A 23,492-nucleotide genomic window follows, 5' to 3' on the forward strand; every position below is an offset into this window, starting at 1 on the left:
GAGACAGAGAAAGTTAATGCCAATTTAGCAACATGCTAATACCTGAGAATCTGAGAGAAACCTATTTGAAAATTCTTAGTATTTTTCTTGCAAATTTTCTGTTGATTCTGACACCATGCCCCGTTGGTGCCACCACCTACCTCTCAGTAATCTTAGGTTTGGTCCAAATGAATTGAATCTAATTCAAAATCACAGGAGACTGAGCCGCGGTGTAAATCCCTGGCTCAGTTCTAGAAGTAGTTCAGTGTGGAACTTGAAAAGTGTTGCAGATATGAATGGATGCCATAGGTTTTAAATCTTATTTAATGTAAGTAACAATCATATGTTACCTGTTACATATTTGCAGTTATCACTAATTTCGAAGTCTCACTTTAAAAGAGGGCTGAAGGAAGTGAAAACTTATGGTTTCAACGTTAAATAAATGAAGAACAAAATGCTTTTTCCCCAAATAATAAATATTTATATTAACAAAATTCCTTTTTCCAGCATCGTGGAAGCTAAATTATATATTCTAAGTAGGTCCTTGATAATTTATTTCTAGCAGATTCAAATTTAAAGTCCTTTACAGCTCTTATCTGATTTATCTTACTTACGAAGATCCTTATCAAGTACTGGGCTAATTTTGTACTCACTATCACACGGATACAGGAAAACTTAGTAACTTGGTAGAAAATCATGAAGCAAAATCTGGGGCTTACATCTGGTACCTCAGACACTAGACTAAGTCGCTAAGAGAAACATGAATTAAAGAATTACAACAAACTGTACGTTCAGACATTTTGGCTACCTTACAATCCTGGATGACACTATATTCTGCTTAAAAAAAAAACCCAGGGGAGCCGGGGTGGCTCAGCGGGTTAAGCTTCGGCTCAGGTCATGATCTCAGGGTCCTGGGACTCAGCCCTGCATCGGGTTCTCTGCTCAGCAGGGAGCCTGCTTCCCCTCTCTCTCTGCCTGCTTCTCTGCCTACTTGTGATCTCTCTCTCTGTCAAATAAATAAAATCTTTTAAAAAAACCCACAAAAACCAAAAGAGATGAACATTAAAAGTCATGAAAAAATACAATCTAAAAAGAGTTTGTATAAGCCCTGCTTCTCTCATGGTGCAAACAGGTGATTTATACCTTCTCATAAAGCCTTTTTTGTGATTCGAGTTCCAGATGTCTCATTTCCAGGTCTTTCGCTGTAGTAGCAATTTCTCGATCTCTCATGTGTACCTATGGCCAAACAACAAAGTGTGAACACCAGAAACAATATACAAGATAATTTCTCTTCAACAGATTTAGTAATCTTGTAATCTAAACAACCCACTCGGAGTATTTAAAATAAAAAGTACTGGGTTTTTGATACCAGAGTAATTGATGGCATATTAACATTCACTGTAGAATCTAGGAATAAAGACTGAGTTAAAGTTAAAGCTTAATTTTCTAAAAAGGAAAGTACAATTACCATACGCTCATCTACCCAGGCTGCGAGAACAGATGGCAGCTCTTACCACACTGTATCAGCCAATATTATGAGTTAGAAAAACTTGAGCAATTTAAATTTGTGGTGGTTAAAAATGTAGAATGTTTAATCTTATTAAATAGAATATTATTTAATGTTCTTTTTGATTAAATGACTCTACTTAAAGAAAATTCTTTTTAAAGATTTATTTATTTTCTTAGAGGGAGAGCAAGCAAGCGAGTGAGGGGGAAGGGCAGAGGGAGAGAGAGAATCTCAAGCAGACTCCCCACTGAGCACAGAGCCTGACATGGGGCTCGATCTCAGGATCCCGAGATCATGACCCCGCCAAAATCAAGAATCTGTTGCCCAGCCAATCAAGTTGCCCAGGCACCCCTAAATGACTATACTTTAATAAATTCAGTTTGGCAACTACTAACTCCAAGCTCAATGTGCTCTGCTTGGACTCAGCTAATTTTAAGTAACCAAATTTCGATTACTTGGAAGCTTCTCACTCTTATACACTAGAGGGTTCGACTAAGGCCCTCTTTAAGTAGACAGAGAATCTTAGGAGCGGTCTTAAATAAATACTTGGCCGCCTGGAGTCCCCATTTTGTAGGAGTGAAATGTGTTTCAGAAACAGAACAAAACAAACTATAACCCCATCTCACCCCATTCATTTATTCAGCACACATATAACGACTGCATACTATTTGCATCCGTTAAGTACAGACATCGTAAAGATCAAAGATCACAGGATCGAATACCTATCTCTGGAGAAACAAAGAGTAAAGACGAAAATACAGTGGGATGTACAAGAAGGACAAACACCTGAGAAGTAAATAAACCACTGACTGGCAACCAGTGCAACTTAAAGGAGGTTACTGGGAGGGCAGCTAGCTCCAAGTGGGGATGCTCGAGTCCACGAAACGAGGGTAGTAAAAATGCCAGTTGGCAGAGGAGAGGTCTGGCACCGTTCACCAGGCTGTTCGGGACTTTCAAGGAGAGAAGCTCTTTTGCTTATGGATTTTTAGACACGCACACAGCTTAGTGCCAGGGCAAACCCAGCTCAGCTTCGCTGACCGCTAATGGACGTGTGCTCACTCGTGCGTGTCAGCCTTCCTGCTGGTGCCTGCGCTGTGAGGAGAAAAGGTCTGGCAGTGGAGCGGGTCAGAGCTGACTATCAGAATAGGGAGATGAAGGACGGGAGGCTGGAAGGGTGAGCAGAGGCCAGATCACGCAAACTGAAAGGGCTTTACAGGATTCTTTGACCCAAAAAAAAAAAAAAAAAAAAAGCCTTCTATCTCAAAGAGTTCGGAATCAAGAGGTCAGAGTTCTAAGCCTGTATTACTCTGGGAGAAGAACATATGCTTTTCTAGAATAATGAATTATCAGCCTCATTTACTCAGTGAGATTGTGAAAAGGAATCACAGCTTTCAAAAGCCGATTTAAAATGAACTGGCTTTAATGCTATAGCAGAGATGACAGATTTCTAATACAGATGAATTCAAAATACTTTCAAAGACTGAAAAAATACTTAGTGTCTTACCAAAACTAGGTTTAAAACTCCCTAAATTAGTCCATAAATTCCATGCAATTCTAATAAGCACGCTGTTAGGATGGGGCGAGGCCGGGATTCAGAAAGAAAGATACGATTCTCCAAGTCTATTTGAGATGATACACATCTGAGAATACAGCAGAGAACGCAGAAAAGGCAGATTAATAGTGGGAATGAGGCCCAGCGGTGAGATGATGAAGCTGTCGTTCAGGGGGCTGCTGGCTTAGGAGCAGACAGCGTTAAGGAGGAGATAAGACACACACGGGAATTTAACACTGAATAAAAAATCAGTTGGCAAATAACTCTGTTAGTCAACAAACGGGTGTGACCGTTCCAATAAAGCTGTATTTATGGATACTGAAATATGAATTTCATGTTTTTAAAAATGTCACATAATATTCATGTCATGAAATTATTATTGTTGGAGTTCTTTCAACCATTTAAAGAGTCAAAACCAGGGGCCCCTGGGTGGCTCAGTTGGTTAGGTGGCTGACTCGTGATTTTTGGCTCAGGTCATGATCTCAAGGGTCATGGGATTGAGCCCCGTGTGGGGCTCCGAGCTCAGCAGGGGTTCTGCTTGTGATTCTCTCCCTCTGCCCCTACCTCCACTGACACTCTCTCTATAAAATAAATAAACTGTAAAAAAAAAGTGATGAGTAAAAATTGAGGTGTACTATAAGTATAAACTGACCACTAGATTTCCAAGATTTAGTATAAGCAAGGCGTAAAACATCTCATTCATGATGTCTTTATACTAATTACATATTTTAAAAAATTGGGAAATATATTGAGTTAAACAAAATGCTATTAAAATTAATATCCTTATTTTTAACACATGGCTGTTAGAAAACAAAATTGCCTATGTGGCTCACATCATATTTCCACTGGGTATTGCTGCCCCAAATGGCACAAACAGCCCACGTAAGTTGGTAAGAAAAAACGTGACAGAAAACTGACAAATGATATGGATATACAATTTACAGTTCTTGTACAAATGGAAGGTAAGTAACTGGAGAGATACTTAACCTCACCAGCAAGAAAAAAAAAAGACAAATTAAAATATACAACTTCCACCTATGAGACTGGCAAATATTAAGACTGATGTGCTCCCGAACTGACTAGGGTATAAGCACTCTTCTATATACACTTAAAATAATTCAGGTGGGTTCATTTTTGGAGAACAATTTGGCAGATCTTGGAGTGTACTCAACAAAACGAAGTGTGCAAGTCCTCAAAGATCTGCGCTTAGACTGTATAACCTGGCACCGTCTCATACAGCGAAGTACTGCCGACAACTTTGATGTCCAACAGCAAAGAGTCACTAAATAAACCATAATACAGTCACACGATGGAATACTATGCAGCCGTAAAAAGGAAAGAAGCGTTATCATCATTTTTTTTCAGTTTATTTTGGGGATGAAATGAGAGAAGAGTAGGGAAGGTCCATTTCTGACTCCATGTATTTTATAATGGAAATTTTCTGATACTGGCCAGGTGCAAATTTTTTTTTTTTTTTAAAGATTTTATTTATTTGACAGAGAGAAATCAGAGCTAGGCAGAGAGGCAGACAGAGAGAGGGGGAAGCAGGCTCCCGCTGAGCAGAGAGCCCGATGCGGGGCTCGATCCCAGGACCCTGAGATCATGACCCGAGCCAAAGGCAGAGGCTTAAACCACTGAGCCACCCAGGCGCCCCATTAGGTGCAAATTTTTATAGGAAAAGAGCATTTCCCCTACTTCACAGTTAATGGTTCACTCATACTTCTATCTTTAGAGAAATAGTCACCAAGGACACCGGTCAAACTGACTCATTTTCTTGGCATTTCTAAAATGTTTAGCTACGGCTGAGGCTAGTTAGTGTTCCCCGTGAATTCCAGCGAGGACATTTAAGTTGAAGGTAGGAGAGTAAATGGAGTGAACGGAGACCCTGTGTGAGCACTAAGACACGGGTTGTAAACCTTTCTCTCGATTTCGTCATCCAGTCGTCTTAGTTCCATTTCACGCTGATCTTGCTGCATCTTGAGAAAGCGCCTTCTTGTAGCATCTTGTAAGTGCATTTCCTTGACTTTCAGCTCTCTTTTCACAGAAGCAAGTCTAAAATACAAAATACATCAAGAGGAACACATAGACACATTGCCCCATAGAGATGTAAGTGGAAAAATCGCACATTTCACGACAGCGAAGGGCTCACCACTGATGTGGGCACACCTCCCCTAATCCCCCGGTGAGGCTGTGGCATCACACACGCGGGGCGAAGATGCCCGTGGCTGCCCTCATGGAAGGACAAGGGTCCACACGCAACTGGCTCTTCTTTTCGTATTTAAAAGTTCCTAACAGGTCTACTCAGATCATCTCAGTACAATCAATACCCTTTATCTTTATTTAGTACAGGCTAGTTAATGCTCAGTTCAGTACTTGTGTTTTACCCGCAACAGAAAGTAGTTTCATAAAATCCCAACCAAGAGTAAAACTCAGTAAACACTCACAGAAGTGAGTTTCCGACAATTAGGCTTAGTCTCCATGCTCATCCCGTAATCTTAATTCATTTAAATATTTTGCTTTATTAACATATTTTTGAATAAGCACCAAATACTTCTTCCCCTGTCCTCCAAAGTATGAAATGCAAAACAAGATAATCATTTTATGCTTCAATTTTCAAGTCATACAGGTAAGTTTACAACACAATTCTAAAAACTCTGCTCCCCTAACGGGGAGAGGTACATGAGACTTGTCTTACTTCCGAATCGTCAGTGCAAAGGTATATTCAGCATAGTTTCAGAATTACCTTGCACCGTATGCCAATTCTTTGAAGTGTGGTAGATGCAGATTTTTTATTAGCTTTAATTTTTGCTTAATGGAAATGCCACAGCTGGGTGATGCTATGTATATAGAAAAGAAAGAAGGTAAAAATAATTCAACCAACGCACATGTCCAGATTTTCTCAAAGTGATCACACACACCTCTGTCTTTGCTGTAGCATCTTCTCCTCCTCCCGTAAGAGCAGTTCTCTCCTCGTTTCTTCGGCTTTACGAAGCAGTTCTTGTTTTTGGTACCAAGCTTCGTCTTCAACTCTCTGCTGGTCTACCTCAGCTTGCATATCTTCCACCATCTGCCTGCAGTAGGGAAAACTTACTGTTCTATCCGGACACAGACAAGGCCCCAGTGCGCGTACGTGATTATGAACAGGTAAATTGGTATTTGCCTTTCACTTTCATATTTATCTCATGAAAGCTGTAGAAAGCACTGAAAAGGATGCCCTACGTAAGTCTCCCCAAAAAGTACAAAGCAAAGAAATTCAAGCAAAGAAAACTGAGTAATTTAAGTCCAAGAACAACCAAAACACAAAATGTACACCTGATTAATGTCATTGTTTTACTGCTACAAGCAGGAATTACACATCCTTAAAGATATTCCCAGTCTTCAAACTCTGATTTTACACAAATACTTAGTAATTTACGTGTGTTTTTCATAAAAAAATTCCGTCTGTGTTTCCAGCAGATGTTGCTCCTAGCACGCACAGAGCAACTATCCATGGTTACCTCTCCCTCAGGTAGTCCAACTCATCGTTCCGTATTCTTTCTCGCTCCTGTGTCTGGTAGTCCACGATAAACTTGGGATATTGGTTAAAAACTGGATACTGCCCTTTCGTCAGTGCCGCAAAGACATGAAGCATGCTGTTGGGGTGAACCTCGGTGGGAGTGGTATCCATGAGACGGTAGACTTCTCTAATGACAACACTTATATCCAGGTTATTCCGATGATGAAAAAAATACTGTAAGAAAACGCTGTGTTTAAGTTGTGAGTTAGCTAACAAAGCAATTACAAGGTAGAATTAAAACAAGAGTTTAAAAAGTGTGAATTAATCTTGTCTTTCTTTCTCTCTCTTCTTTCTCGGCAAATGCACTGGAGCTTTTCTTAACCCAAGTTTTAAGATGAAGAGTCAATTTCTTATTTTCAGAATCCAAAAAAGTTTCAAAACCAAACTTCTGAAATAATACTTTTTAAATTTTAACTCAAGCTGAAGGCCTCTTTTGTATCAGAACATTTCCACCAACAATGGAGCAACTCTTCTGCTCGGATTTTTTCCTTGCAAAATCCCAAATAAATAAATTTGGAAAATAAATTAGCTTGATTCGTTAAAAATATCTGAAATGTTTCCACACTAGCTTGTTCTGCTGGAAGGTCCAAATTCTAAAATATATATAGGTATGTATCTTGAGAACATTAAGGAGAAATAAAGTGACAGGGGCGCCTGGGTGGCTCAGTCTTAAGTCTCTGACTGTTGATTTTGGCTCAGGTCATGATCTCAGGGTGGCAAGACTGAGCCCCTCGATGGGGTCCATGCTCAATGGGGAGTCTGCTTGAGCTTCCTTCTCTCCCTCTCCCTCTGCCCCTCCCCACCCACTCTCTCTCTCAAATAAAGAAATCTTTAAAAAAAGAAAAACTAGGGGTGCCTGGGTGGCTCAGTGGGTTAAGCCTGTGTCTTCGCCTCAGGTCATGATCTCAGGGTCCTGGGATTGAGCCCTGCATTGGGCTCTCTGCTCAGCAAGGAGCCTACTTCTCCCTCTCTCTCTGCCTGCCTCTCTGCCTACTTGTGATCTCTCTCTCTCAAATAAATAAATAAAATCTTTAAAAAAAAAAAAGAAAGAAAAACTAAAAGCCTTAAAAAAAAAGTTTGTAAAAAAAGAAAAATTAAAAACTAAAAAACCCCCACAAAGTTTGACAGGAACCTCAAAAGAAGTAACAAACCCAATTCATTCCATCTACCAAAAGAACATCTCTTTTTATTTTTTTTTGAAGATTGTATTTATTTATTTGAGAGACAAAGATGGAACATGCACGAGTGGGGTGAGTGGCGAGTGACAAGCAGATCCCCCGCCCCCAGTGAGTGCAGAGCCCGACTTGGGTGGGGCTCCATCCCAGGACCCTGAGATCATGACCTAAACCAACTGAGTCAGACAATTAACCAACTGACCCTGTCCTTTTAAAAACCTCCTTTAGCACTTTCTTTCAAGTAACCTTCCTGCCACATCTCAGAATTCTCAGAGTAACCATTTCTTGTGGGTAATAGGTAGCCAGACTATCACAGACTGGATGGGTCACTGATAAAACCACCCTCAGAGGGGCGCCTGTGTGGCTCAGTGGGTTAAAGCCTCTGCCTTCGGCTCGGGTCATGGTCTCAGGGTCTTGGGATCGAGCCCCACGTTGGGCTCTCTGCTCGGCAGGGAGCCTGCTTCCCCCTTTCTCTCTGCCTGCCTCTCTGCCTACTTGTGATCTCTCTCTCTGTCAAATAAATAAATAAAATCTTAAAAAAAAAAAAAAAACCACCCTCAGAATTAATGATGACTCAGCTGGTAAACATCCTAAAATAGGCAACAAGCACTAAACTCCAGTATTACCGTGTTTCTCTCCTGAAGCTACGACTTTAAGACAAATAGTGTGCAGGATCTCCTGCTGGGTTACTGACTGATGAGGTCAGCAGGGTGGGGGGGATGTGGTACACCTCGCTCTCCACTGCGTTTCTCCCACCTGGCACCAATACCGGGCATGCAACAGGTACTCAATAAATGCACTGATTCTTCAGTGGAAATAAATGAAAACTCGAGACCTGCTACTTAAGAACAAGGATATTTACCTCAAAATCATCTTTAAGACTGCAGTTGAGCAAAGGCGCTCTAGAACATATGTTGTAGGCTACGACAGTCATCAGGAGGAATGAAGGGTGGTTGGAAAAGACATTATCAAATAATTTTAGCCACTCTTCTCTGGTTAGTACTTCTGAAAAAACGGTTTCAAGAAGAGGCCATGCATACAGCTAAAATAAATAAGGAAAAACTTATTAGTTTTCTATGGAAAAGTCATAAGTCCTTGCTAATACTCTCTTACATTTGATGGAGCTGTTAAAATCATTATATTCAAAACAATTATGAAAAGAACTACCTTAATATGGACCCTTCTTTATAGACTTTTGGGAAGCAGTTTAATGAAGAAAAAAATGGAATGCTATTAAAAATACAACAGGTCGTATGTTCTTTTATTATACTCTTTAAAAGAAAATTGTCTTATTTATACCCGAGCCAATGCTGGCTTCCAAAATAAGTCATGTTATCCTAAAAACCACAAACTTCTTACCTGGGAAGTTATGTCATGAGCTATGTAGTGCTGCAGCAGTTCTCTGTCGTGGAATGCCAGAACATTCTCTATCATACTGAGAATATTGATGGGAGGATTCGGGAAATATTCAAACCAGTGTTGACACCAATTGACTACAAAGAAAAAAATGGAAATTTATCTTCACCATTCTATATTATCAAAGGACTTGGCAATTCTTACATGTATCCACTCTACGTCCTCAATATGTCCATTAATAGAGAAATCATAACACCTCCTTAAGTTCTAGAACTTTTGATTTTAAACTTCTATCCTGTTAACATCGTATTTCAGGCTTATAGAATTGGCCAATTTCTTTAACTGAGCGCAATCAATGAGAGTGTCCATTAAAACAAATAGAACTTTCCAGAGTTTTCCTGATCTTCCCCACAGGGCACTCTGCTTCCTTCTTCTCCTGGTTAACAAAATGATCCTCCTACAAAAAGTTCCTTCTTAAGTCTTCATTAATTGTGATGAATGTTAAGTGACAACCTCCTGAAATTTACTCAAATTCATACCTAATCAAAACTAGAAAAGTTTATAAGAAATGTTCAAAATTACTTTTTTTTTTTAGACAGAGAGTGTGTGTGTGGGGGTGGAGGGGGTGGGAGAGGGAGAGAGAGAATCTTAAGCAGACTCCATGCCCAATGTGGAGCCCGACGTAGGGCTCTATATCATGACCCTGAAGATCATGACCTGGGCTGAAACCAAGAGTGGGATGCTTAACTGACTGAGCTACCCAGACACCCCCAAAATTATATCTTACACATCAACAGAAACACATAAAAACAAATGGGCATGTATCATATCCCCCTATCCATTAAATGTTAGAATAAACACGTCCCCATTACTAGGACAAGAGTGACTGCTCTACGGCCATAACAAGTAACCACCAGAATTGGTTTTAAATCTAAGCCATCGATGAACAACTTATTTAGTAAACCTAACTTTGAAAACCCAACCTGTGACTGAGGGATTCTCTGAAAGTCAGCCAGTGGAAAGCGGAATCCTTTCTGCTCATGATGTTTCTAAAGCTTGCATTAACTCACTGAGTAACCACTACCACCCCCAAAACATTCCTCAAAAAACCTGGTGAGATCAGTTAGTTTCATTCAATCAACTATGTCTAATCACCGTAGCCCTCCTTAATAATTTAATTCGGATTTTTTTTTAAAGATTTTATTTGACAGATAGAGATCACAAGTAGGCAGAGAGGCAGGCAGAGAGAGAGAGGGAAGCAGGCCTCCCGCTGAGCAGAGAGCCCGATGCGGGGCTCCATTCCAAGACCCTGGGATCATGACCTGAGCTGAAGGCAGAGCCTTAACCCACTGAGCCACCCAGGCGCCCCCGGATTTTTATTCTAAACACTGAATTATGGTTCTGTCCTTTGACAATATGATCTCCTTTCTCATATTAGCAAAAGAAGACTTAGATCGGCAGAATTTTGGATTACATCTGGTTATAAAAGGGCCTACAAGTTCTAGAAGTCAATTCTTTATTAATAAGTAAATGTGAGTTAATAATTAAGGCATAAGTAAACTCTTGCAAAAACTAAGCTTTAAAAGAAATTATTTCAGCTTCTTTAATTGCTGCTCTTAAGTTAACTTTAAAAGAAAAATCCAGTTCAGCAACTGGGTCTACCGTGTCTCAGATACTGCTAGCCCTAGGAATTTTAAAACACCACACACACACACACACACACACACACACACACACACACACACACACACGAAGCCCAGATTTTTACAACTAATCTTCATTAAGAGAACACTGTTCTCAATTAGGCACGAGGGAAACCCCACTTTATATGTAAGCATTTGCCTTCTCTTCTCTTCTGCGTGGTGTCACCACAGGAGTGTGGGTAGAAGACACAGAGACAGGACTGATGGAGAACAGGATAAAGACAAGTAACGAAGTCGGGGGGGCGTTCCTTGATTAAACCGGAAGAACCCCCTCTTGGTAATACAAGAGACTGTAAAGAGCGCTTCAAGATGACTTTTATAAACATATTCCAAATTACACATCAAACTGACTATATTCCTTCAGACTTTCTCCCAGGTCCCAACTAGACCATGAACCTAAAAAGCCGAACAATGGTTTATCATAAGCAGTGCTAACATTTAGTCAGAGCTCAGTAAATGCTCCTTGAATAAAACCGGTTTGAGACCCTTGATGAAAATTCCCAGCTACTCATGCTGGCTATGATGGATCTCCTAGATTTAAATCAGGCCTAGAAGAGAAAATCAATTCCTTGGCACGGAACCATACGCCAGTGATATAACAAGATTTTACCGGAAATAAAATACAGTTTTGCACACTTATCTAGTTATGAACAGCTTTTCTTATGGTTAAGATATCATTTGCCATTTTAACCATTTTTGAGCATCCAAATCAGTGCCGTAACTGAATGCACAATGTTGTGCAACCATCACTATGTGCAAAATCTTTTCCCAAAGAGAAACCCTGTGCCCATTTAGTACTAACCTCCCATTCCTACCTCCTCCAAGCCCTGGTAACCTCTAATCTATTTTCTGTGTCCATAAATTTGCCTATTTGAGATATTTCACATAAATTTGTTCTTTTGCACCTAGCTTTCAGGGTCCATTCCCTTATATGACTGAACCATATTCCATTATATACTATCACACTATATACACAGTTAATCCATTCATCTGTTAACAGTGATGATACTTGGCTGTTTCCACCTTCTGGCTGTTGGGAATAACGCCACCACCGACATTCACATACTAGTATCTGAGTCTCTGTTTTCAGTTCTTTGGGGGTATATCCCTAAAAATGCAATTGCTGGATTATATGGTAACTTTGTTTAACTTTTTGAGAAATTGCCAATTTTCCACAGTGACCACCATTTTACATTTCCAGCAATATATGAAGGTTAGAATTTTTCCACATTCTAGCCAACACTTGTTTTTTTCCCTGTTTTTAAATTACAGCCAACCCAGAAGGTATAAAGTGGTACCTCAATGTGGATTTGATTTGCGTTTCCCTAATGACTAATGATCCGGAGCATCTTTTCATGTACCATTAGCCATTTGTGTATCATCTATGGAGAAAAGTCTAATCAAAGCCTTTGCCATATAAAAATGGGATTATTTGTCCTTTTGTTGTTGAGTTGCTTCTTTTCCTTTTAAAACTCCGAGTGTTGTTGCCAGAGTAAACTCATAAAACCTTTTTGAGGAATCAATTAGAATATTTATATGTTATGACCTAATAATACCAATTCTAAGAACTGACCAAGAGACAATATTATACATATTTATATGTGAAGACAGTTATAACATTGTTTCTTTAGGTAAAAGTTAGAAATAACCTAAATGTCCAACAACCGATTAAGCTAGGACCTCTACATTATAGAATATTAGAGTCATGAGGGGGGGAAAAATTACAGTCAATAAGATATTTATAAAGTTTATAAAAAGAGAAATGTATCTAACATATTAAATAAAAGTAGTATAATCACAAAAATTTAAAAATTGCTTAAAAAGTACAGAAAAATTATTTAAAAAACTAATGGTCTAGCAGTTGGGGGACTAAACGATGATATACCTAAATGATGAAATATTATATTATGCAGGGAATAAATTATGTTTTTCAAGAATAGTTAATGATTTGGGGAAATGCTTTTATAAGAAATTCATCAATACATTCTCAAAGATTATCAATGAGGAAGAAGAACATGGGTGAATTTTCTTTTCTTTTGTATGTTCTCCTATATTTTCTCCAATCAGTAAAAATTTATCAAAGCAAATGCAATGCAATTAAATGAACAAAAAAAAGAGAAATATAGTATTCACAGTATGTATGTTTGAATCTTATTTCTACTTCTCAAAATTTTACTGTAATTACAGTTAAGTGCTTATCTCCTTTGTACAAGAAAACCTTTTAAAGCAATCTAAAATACATATAAAATTGGTTATTTTTATTAAATAAATTAGAACTGGATTCAGTTTATTGACTGTTTAACTGACCCAATTATACCAATATGAAAAAAGGACTCACTTTTCAGGGTAGATGGCAAGCAGTAAACACAACGGTTGAGAGCACAGGCTAGAGTCTGTCTGGGTTCAACTCCTTGTTCTGCCACCAACCTACCTTTGGGAACTTAAGCTCTGTGTGCCTCAGTTTCCTCAGTTATAAAAAACGAAATAACAATGCCCACCTCATAGGACTGTTAAGATTTAAATAAATTAACAAAGGCAAACATGGAGAATGGTATCTGGTACACAGAAAGTTCTCAGGAAATGTTCACTCTGGCTGCTGAGAATAAGGATGGCAGTTAGCACCCGCCACAACAGGCACTGTGTGCTAAATCCTGCCGTACTTACTACAATCCTATTAATAATAAACTGATTTTCAGTAAGTGAAGAAGCATCTGCTTCCTTACTTTTTGTTTCCCCCCGAAGATTTTATTTATTTGCAAGAAAGAGCATGCATGCATGCACAAATGGAGGTGGGAGCCGGACCAAGGCAGGATCCCAGGACCCTGAGATCATGATCTGAGCGAGATTCTTAACCGACCCAGGGCCACCCAGGTGCCCCTGCTTCCTTTCTACTAACAAAATCTAGGCTGTAATGGTATCTTCTAAAATGCAACTATCCAAATTTTCTTGTAAATGAAAAGGTTTATGTATAAATGTCCGAACTGTCCATTTCATGCTGATTCTTTAACACCAGAATTGTTAAATGTTGCAAAGCTGCAAAGACATGAGAAAATTATACAGGAAATCCACTCTTGGTTTCATTATTTAATGCTTATTTACTTACTTATGAGAGTAGCAACAACTTCAAAACAAATGAGCTGGTTGTTCTGGAATAATTTTACAAATGGAAATGCCAAGAGTGGAAGATACGGCGTGTCGCTAAAGATGGCAGACCAGTGAGCTAATGCAGATAGGGTTCTGTGAATCAGGTAAGGAAATAAAGACCAGAGAACAGTTTATTATGAAAATTTGACTAAACAAAACATACAACTGATAAAAAACTTGCTACGGAAGGTATATTTGATGAAAATTCTCCCTCCTACCTTTATCATCTAGCTTACTTCTCCAGAACCACTGTTAAAAGTATAGATCCTTTTTGGGACGCCTGGGTGGCTCAGTTGGTTAAGCGACTGCCTTCGGCTCAGGTCATGATCCCAGCGTCCTGGGATCGAGTCCCACATCGGGCTCATTGCTCAGCAGGGAGCCTGCTTCTCCCTCTGCCTCTGCCTGCCACTCTGTCTGCCTTTGCTCGCTCGCTCTCTCTCCCTCTCTCTCTCTCTGACAAATAAAAAAAAAAAAAAGTATAGATCCTTTTTTAAAAAATCACAAAGGTTGGTATAAACATTGTGTTGCACCTTGTGTTTTTCACTTAATAGCATCTTGGAAAAAGTTCATTATCAGTAGACGCAGAGCTCTGATACGCAAGACAGTTTTGTACAGAGACACCTTAATTTCTTTAACTTGGCCTTACTGGGCATTTAAGTAGTTTCTAACCCTTTATGAATAATGCCATGCTTAATGTTTTATTTACATCATTCTTCATGCAGGAATATAGATTTGGACAAATTCCTAGAAGTTAAATTGCTGAGTCAAAAAACATATGCATTAATTTCAATAGCCAGTGCCAAATTATTCTCTGCAAAAAAAGTGTCTAATCACATCCTCAGTAGCAGAGTAAAGGGATGACCATTTTCTCACTCTGGCCAATATGCTTTATTATCCTTCTTTTTAAATCTTTGGTCTAGGTGAGAAATGGCATTTCGATGTGGTTTTATTTTTATTTTTTTTTAAAGATTTTATTTATTTATTTGACAGACAGAGATCACAAGTAGGCAGAGAGGCAGGCAGAGAGAGAGGGGGAAGCAGGCTCCCCGCTGAGCAGAGAGCCCTATTTGGGGCTCGATCCCAGGACCCTGGGATCATGACCTGAGCCAAAGGCAGAGGCTTTAACCCACTGAGCCACCCAGGCGCCCCTCAATGTGGTTTTAAATGTATATGTATATATATATATTTTTTCACTGTAATTTTAATTGGCATTTATTATAAGGGAGGTACAGCATCTTTTCATGCTTAAGAACCATATCCCCAGCTATGAACTACACATTCAATCCTTTTTCCATTTTTTATTGGTTGGTTCTTTCCACACTCATTTACATGAATAGTTCATATAGAAACCAGACTTTCATTTGTCCTACATTTTGTATATACTTTCTCGGTTTTACTTGTATCTTTGGGGAATGTTCTTACATGTAGAGATTTGTGTTCATATCAATCTCTTCTGGATATGTCAAGCTTAAAAAGACCTGCCTTACTCTAGGGCTATAATTCTATATTTACTTCTGATACTTTCAAGATTTGCTTTTTTAAAACTTTTTGTATTGAGATAGTTTTAGGTTTACACAAAGTTGCAAAATCAGAGTTCCCGTATACCCTTCAGTCAAATTACTCTAATGTTAATATCTTGCATAAATACAGTACAATTATCAACCCTAAGAAATTAACTGGTACTGTGCTATTAACTGTACCAGACTTCATTCAGATTTTATCATTGTTCCCATTTCGCTAGGTGTTATTTTATCGTTCTGCCAACCTAGGGTGCCACACTGCATTTCTTTGCTACGTCCCCATAGGTTCTTCCCGTGTGGAAGCTCCCAGTCTCTTCTCTTTCGGACACTGACATTTTTGAGGAATGCTACACAGTTATTTTATAGACTGTCCCTCAGTGTTTTCTCACGATTTAGAGGGAGGTTCTAAATTTCCGGCAAGAACACCAGGGAAGTGCTGTGCAACATATTGATGTACATCATTACTGGGGATTTCAAATATGACTACTTGGCTATGGCGGCACTGGCCGAGTTTCTCTGCTATAAAATGACTCTCTGCCCATTTGTAACTAATAAACATGTAGAGGAAGGTACACACGTTGCTGCACTATACCGAACACACCTCTGTAACACTCTGAGCAGTTTCCTGCTTCTGATGGGGTACTTCTTGTGAAGGTTGAGAAATGCCACATGCACACCCTTGTCTTCCAGGCTGCTGAACGCGGTGTGGTTTTCAGGCAGCTGGAGCAGAGAACGCCAAATGAACATTCTGAAATGAAAACATCATTTTAACCAAGAACAATCTGGGGGGTAACACTGATTTAACATGAAAGAAAGTACATTGTACCTGTATTTCGTGGGATATTCACCATAGCCTTTTAATAAGATCTGCAAACGCTTTTTGTTGAATCCATTTGACAACTCATTCTTAAAAAAAAAAAATAAAAAAAAAGTCAGTAAGTGATGTAATCGCAAAACTGAAAAGGTGAAATCTAGACCACAGTGGCTTTCTAGCTTTCCTTATTTTATTCATTATTTATTTATTTGAGAGAGAGCGAGCGAGCAGGGGGAGGAGCAGAGACAGAGGGGAAAGAAACTCAAGCAGACGCCCCGCCGAGCACGGAGCCCGACATGGGGCTCCATCTCACGACCCTGAGATCATGACCTGAGCTGACACAAAGAGTCAGACACTCAACTGAGCCACCCAGGCACCCCGCTGGCTTTCCAACTTTATAACACAACACACAGTTAAAAAAAATTTTTAAGGGCGCCTGGGTGGCTCAGTGGGTTAAAGCCTCTGCCTTCGGCTCAGGTCATGATCCCAGGTTCCTGGGATTGAGCCCCGAGTCGGGCTGTCTGCTCAGCGAATGAGAGCGAATTCAGAGAGCGAATGTTAAAAATGTTAAAAAAGCTAACCAATATTTAGTTTAGGATTACATACAGAGGGAATAAAACTATAAAGAAAACCGAGGACATAATTTACACAAAAATGAGGACGATAGATATATCTATGGGATAGGGAAAGAAATGTGGCTAGGGATAAGCACAGGAGCTACAAGGCTACCGGTAATACTCTGTTTCTTTTTTTTTTTTTAAAAGATTTTATTTATTTATTTATTTATTTATTTATTTATGTATTTATGTATTTATGTATTTATTTATTTATTTATTTGACAGACAGAGATCACAAGTAGGCAGAGAGGCAGGCAGAGAGAGGGGAAGGGAAGCAGGCTCCCTGCTGAGCAGAGAGCCCGATGTGGGGCTTGATCCCAGGACCCTGGGATCATGACCCGAGCTGAAAGCAGAGGCTTTAACCCACTGAGCCACCCAGGTGCCCCAATACTCTGTTTCTTAATGTGGATACAGGTATGTCCAGAAACGTGTTAACATGTTAGGTCTGAGAATGCTATGCCTTAGAAAGGCATACTTGCAAGCTTGTCTGGGGTCTAGAAACCTGGGTTTTGGGAAAGTTCCCACTATCCCCAGAACCTCTAAGAGCGGCTCACTGTGTGTAAATTGTTCGTACGCTGTGATTTAGGCTGAACACCTGTTTTCCTTGTAGGGTCTGGGATTTTGCAATGTACTGAACAGAGGATGCCTACATAACCAGCCTCCACTGAAAACTCTGGCCCCTGGGTTTCTAATGAATTTCCCTGGTAGATAACACTTTTTTCTCTTTCTTTTTATGTGGGCTTCACAGTTTTACAATGCTCCGAGGGAAAAAGAGGTCATTAAAATTAATGTGACAAACGTCAAGTGTTGGTGAGAATTTGGAGCAACTAGAGCTCTCTAATACCTCTTGGTGGGAATATAAATTGTTTCAATCACCTTCTTGGGGAAACTGACAGCTTACTACAGCAGAACAGAAGCATTGCCAGCAAGCCAGTAATTCCACTCCTAGGTTTATATCCAGCATAAACGTGTCCTATGTTCACCAACAGAGAAGCCACAACGTGCACAGCAGCTCTACTTCTAACAGCAAAAGAAAAAAAAAGAAAAAGAAAACTACCCAGATGCTTACTGACTGCAGAATGGATAACATCTGGTTTATTCACATGATGGCATTTTATACAGCTAGGAGTGAATGATTTACAACTACATGCATTTCTCAAACATAAATCAAACATAATGTTGAAAGAAAGAAGCCACATGCAAAAGAGTACAAACTGAATGATCCAATTATATTATATAAGGGCAAAAAAAGGCAGAACTAAGGTATGTGTTATAAGTCAGGAGAGTAGTCATCCTTGAGGGAAAGGGGGAAAGTATCCGGAAGGGATCAGGACAGGCCCTTCTGGGGTGCTGGTAATGGCCTATTTTTGGTCTGGGTGCCAATCACACAGGTGTGTCCAGTCTAAAAATTCACTGAGCTGTATGTTTAGGTGTACTTTTCTGTGTGTGACTGATTTAATGTCAATAAAAAGTTTTAAAAGTCCTTGAAAATGTTAGCAACTTCTTTACTGATATTTATATTTACTTCCAACTCCAAAGTAAAATATGCTTTTTGCAGAAAATTAGGAAAATAAAAAAATATATATGAAAGAAGAAAATAAAACTGACTGAAAGCCCTTCCCTCAAGGGTAATTCTATTAGCATCTTGGTTTTTCTTCAAAAATAATACACTGGTACTCCTATTCTTTTTAAATCAAACTGCTATCCAAATATATAGTTCTTGCAACTTGCTTTCTATATTTAACATACTGTAATTATTTCCCTTTCCTCTTAAATATTCTTAGATTTTTAGTGTCTAGCTCTATCATAATTTACATGCCATTGGACATTTTGGTTGTTTCTAAGTTTTTCTTGAATAAATCTCTCTCTCTCTCACACACACAACACATACACACATGGTAACAGATCATCCTAAGGCGAAAAGGCAAAGTGGCACATTCTTTCTTAGAACCATTTGGCTTCTACCATCAAAATTTTTGTCCATGCTCTGACTTAAAAATTCTCCTTCTCCAGATACATTTGTTCAAATGTTTGACGATAACTGTATAAGACTATGCACCGCATCACGGACTGTATTAACAGGAGACTCACGACACCATCCAAATGCCAATTAAGCAGAGTAAATTAAGACTAAGGTAGAGCCACAAGGGCAATACAATGCGAGTTATTTTTTAAATGTTGTAGCACCACAGGCATAAATGGGAACAGATAGTCAACACGTTAAGGGATCAAAGTCACAGAACAGTGCTATAGTACGATTCCATTCATGTAAAAAAGAAGAAATGGGAAGGTTAAGACACGCAGACGGGCATATGTTTACACATGCAGGGAAGACTTCTGAAGGAAGCAACGATGACTAGCAGAGGTTACCTCAGAGATGTGTGAAGAAGAGAGGGCAGGACAGAAGGGAGAAAGGTATATTTTTATTTTTCCCTTCATAACCTTCTATACTAGCACTGTCTAACAGATAATGCCAGCCATGAATGTAATTTTAAGTTTTCTGGAACTTCATTAAGAAAGTAAAAAAGAAACAGGTAAAATTAAGTTTCATAATGTTTCACTGAACCCAACGTAACCAAAATATTATCATTTCAACCTATAATCCACATAAAATTACTAGTAAGCTATATTTCATATTCCTTTTTTTAAAATGTATTTACTTATTTGAGTCATCTCTGTAGCCAAGGTGGAGCTTGAAATCACGGCCCCACGATCAAGAGTCGCACGCTTTTCTGACTGAACCGGCCAGGCGCCCCAAGATATTTTATATTCCTCTGCTTCTACGAAGTTTTCAATATCAGATGAGTATTTCCCCTACACGGCACATCTCAGCTCAGACTAAGCACATCTCAGGTTCTCATTAGCCACATGTGGCTAGCGGCTAGCGTACTGGCCAGGGCACTTCTGTACTGTTTGACTTCTTTAAAAACCATAAACATGGGGAACCTGGGTGGCTCAGTGGGTTAAAGCCTCTGCTCTCGGCTCAGGTCATGATCCCAGGGTCCTGGGATTGAGTCCCGCATCGGGCTCTCTGCTAAGCAGGGAGCCTGCTTCTTCCTCTCTCTCTGCCTGCCTCTCTGCCTACTTGTGATCTCTGTCAAAGAAAGAAATAAAATCTTAAAAAAAAAACAAAACCATAAACATGTACTAATTATACATTCAAAACTTAGAAATTTAGAAGTTGTGATTTCAGTTACAACTTTCTTCTCTTCATCTCTTTCCTTTAACTTCTAAGAGAGGGACAAGTGATGATGGCCTAAGGTATCTTGTCCACAGCAGAGTCTGACAAACCAAAGTGTAATTATAATATATTCTTACCTCTTTATTTTCAAAACTACCAGCCAGGTCTTGCTTTAGGATTCTGGTTTGCATTCTGTTTTCTCTTGATTTTGCCGGCCGCTGGACTCTTCCTGTTGTCACTTTCATCTTAAGGTCCCCGGAATTCAGTTTACGCTTGGGCACATCTTCAATCACTTTCACTAAGGGAGGAGGTGGCTAAAAAGGGGGAAAAAATAAAATCTAGTGGTTATCCTTGGAAAACAGACCTGTCCACTCAGGATTTACAAAATTTGTTGTGATCAGTTTCATAATGTGCCTTAACATGCATCATTATCCTTCAAGCAAAAAGTGTCCATAAAATATCCCAGAATGTTCCCTTGTCGTTAAATCAAAACAAATTTCTGCCAAATTCCTTTGAAGAACACAATAAAGATACATGATTAACAACAACACAGAATTTAATTAACCCTTGAAAGCTGGCCTTAAATCATAGTATATCAACCCATTTTTTTTTTTTAAAGATGTTTTATTTGAGAGAGCAAGAATGAGAGAGAGAGAGCAAGTCAACTTGTGCGGGGTGGGGAGGAGGCAGAGGCAGAGGAAGAAGCAGACTCCCCAGTGAGCGGAGAGCCCGATGTGGGACTCGATCCCAGGACCCCAGGGCATCACGACCTGAGCAGAAGGCAGATGCCACCTAGGCACCCCAATCCATTGTTTTTATACTTGCGTAATAAAGTTAGTGGTTTGGTGATAATCGGCAGAGAAGGCACAGCTGGACACAGGGCCCTCCTACAACGGGGAGAGAAGCACCCTAGTATTCTTCGGGCTCAAGTGAACTTCTTTGAGGGAGTTGTCAAACGACATTCCTCTAGAGGCGTGGGACGCCTGCTTCTCTGTCCGACTCCACAGAGAAGGCTGTTAGTCCCCTACGGCAACAGCAGCTTAACGAGCAATTTGGACAGCACCTCTCATTTTTATGGGAAAATAACAAGAAAATTAACTCCAACAATTTACTTAAGGGAAAATGATTCACTAGCACATTTTCTCTATGAATAATACCACTTTGAAATCAAAAGATCCATGTTCAAAGGAAATGAGCAGATAAGGTAACCCAGGCTTCCTGAGTTCTAAATATTATGAAAGTACGACTTTCACAGACCATTTAAATGTTTGAGGCCATTATTGCTAAAAGTTTTCTTAGTAATTAGCCCAGACCCAAATCAAAGACAAGGTGGATGTGTGATTTTTAAGATTTTTCTGGAAGCCAAAGTGCCTATTCCTTTCATATGAAAACAGAGAACAACCCAGGAAGACACCATATGTCCAAATGGACACATTAGATTTCAAAAAAACACACGTTAGACACAGTACCTTGCATTCACATTGTCATGAAAGCCAGACAGTGATCTTCCAAGATAATGTCTAATGAAAATGAATAACCACTCCTCAGGAAAGCTCTTTGAAAAGGATACCAAACTTTTTGACCTCCTCCCCTCATACTCCCAGAAGAAAAAAGCAGAACAAAGCAAACATCTTGACCCTTTTTCATAACATAGACGACTAAAAGACTACTTTGAGGTTTCAAAGATTTTTCTCATGTTATCTTCAGGGGTTTAGGACTTCTGCTTTTGAAACGTGCAGCCTACTGTCTGAGTCCAAAAAAGTCTTCCCTGGGGCGCCTGGGTGGCTCAGTCGGGTTACGCAGCTGACTTCAGCTCAGGTCATGATCTCAGGGTCCTGGGATCAAGCTCTGTGTCAGGCTCCATGCTCGGTGGGGAGTCTGCTTCTCCTTCTCCCTCTGTCCCCCGCTCCCCCCCACCCCCCGCCGCTCATGCTCACTAGCTCTCTCGTGCTTTCTCTCAAATAAATAAAATCTTTTTCTTTTTTAAAGATCTTATTTATTTATTTGACAGAGATCACAAGTAGGCAGAGAGGCAGGCAGAGAGAGAGAGGGAGGGGGAAGCAGGCTCCCTGCCAAGCAGAGAGCCTGATGTGGGGCTTGATCCCAGGACCCTGAGATCATGATCTGAGCCGAAGGCAGAGGCTTTAACCCACTGAGCCACCCAGACACTCCTCAAATAAATAAAATCTTAAAAAAAAAAGTCTTCCCTTATTGCCAGCTGCAGTATGATGAATACATTACACTGTAAAATGTATACAGTAGATAATGTGATAATATACATGGCATAGATACTAAATTTTTGTTTTAAAATTACTATAAAAAGCATTTAAAGTTGTAACTTTTTTTTTAAGTTTATTTGACAGAGAGAGAGAGAGAGAGAGTGAGCTAGAACAGAGAGGCAGAGCAGAAGGCAGGAGAGGGAGAAGCAGATTCCCTGCTGAGCAGAGAGCCCGATGCGGAACTTGATCTCAGGACCTGGGGGATCATGATGACCCCAGCTGAAGGCAGATGCTTAACCAACTGAACCACCCAGGTGCCCATAGTTGTAACTGTTTCTATAAGGTTTTTTTTTTTTAATTATTTAATTTTTTATTTGACAGAGAGAGAAATCACAAGTAGGCAGAGAGGCAGGCAGATAGGAAGGGAGAAGCAGGCTCCCTGCTGAGCAGAGAGCCCGATGTGGGGCTCGATCCCAGGACTCTGGGATCATGACCTGAGCCGAAGGCAAAGGCTTAACCTACTGAGCCACCCAGGTGCCCCTATAAGGTTTTTTTTTTAAAGGTTTTATTTATTTCTTTGACAGAGAGAGAGATCACAAGTAGGCAGAGAGGCAGGCAGAGAGGAGGAAGCCGACTCCCCACTGAACAGGGAGCCCGATGCGGGGCTCAGTCCCAGGACTCTGAGATCATGACCTGAGCTGAAGGCAGAGGCTTAACCCACTGAGCCACTCAGACACCCCTCAATAAGGTTTTTTAAATAGTGTTTTTCTCAGATACATTGTCATTTAATCACATCAAGAAAGAACCCAAGGATAATGGAAAATAAAACAACAGCTCTGGTAAAAAAAAAAAAAAAAAGTATGATTGTCACCTAGTCTATGATTTAATTTTTCAATTCTTTATCTATGAAATGCAATTAAAACTGGTCTGACTTCTGAATATTGCCCACTTTTAATATCCTTGAATTATCTTCTAAACTCAACCCATTCTTCCAAATCTTTACTAAAATTTTTATTCTAGGGGGGTCTGGGTGGCTCAGTTGATTGAGCATCTGCCTTCGGCTCAGTTCATGATCCTGGAGTCCTGGCATGGAGCCCTGCTTGGTGGAGAGCCTACTTCTCCCTCTCCTTCTGCCTACTTGTGCTCTCTCTCTCTGCCAAGTAAATCAA

The 23,492-nt window shown here is 39.8% G+C and overlaps 1 protein-coding gene across 3 annotated transcripts in view; it reads right to left on the bottom strand.

The window, feature by feature from the left end:
- Positions 1-23,492, bottom strand: part of TBC1D31 (TBC1 domain family member 31) — a 66,216-nt gene that overhangs the window by 14,340 nt on the left and 28,384 nt on the right. For all 3 annotated transcript variants that reach the window (XM_080801066.1, XM_080801068.1, XM_080801067.1), the window contains exons 8-17: positions 20,242-20,418; positions 16,319-16,398; positions 16,094-16,240; positions 13,932-14,065; positions 9,129-9,262; positions 8,632-8,811; positions 6,536-6,768; positions 5,957-6,109; positions 4,955-5,090; positions 1,123-1,215 (exon numbers count right to left, since the gene is read on the bottom strand). In XM_080801066.1, the coding sequence (XP_080657192.1) occupies positions 1,123-1,215; positions 4,955-5,090; positions 5,957-6,109; positions 6,536-6,768; positions 8,632-8,811; positions 9,129-9,262; positions 13,932-14,065; positions 16,094-16,240; positions 16,319-16,398; positions 20,242-20,418 (1,467 nt within the window). The remainder of the gene's footprint in view (positions 1-1,122; positions 1,216-4,954; positions 5,091-5,956; positions 6,110-6,535; positions 6,769-8,631; positions 8,812-9,128; positions 9,263-13,931; positions 14,066-16,093; positions 16,241-16,318; positions 16,399-20,241; positions 20,419-23,492) is intronic.

The sequence above is a fragment of the Martes martes genome (assembly GCF_963455335.1).
Source record: "Martes martes genome assembly, chromosome: 4".
Taxonomy (NCBI): domain Eukaryota; kingdom Metazoa; phylum Chordata; class Mammalia; order Carnivora; family Mustelidae; genus Martes; species Martes martes.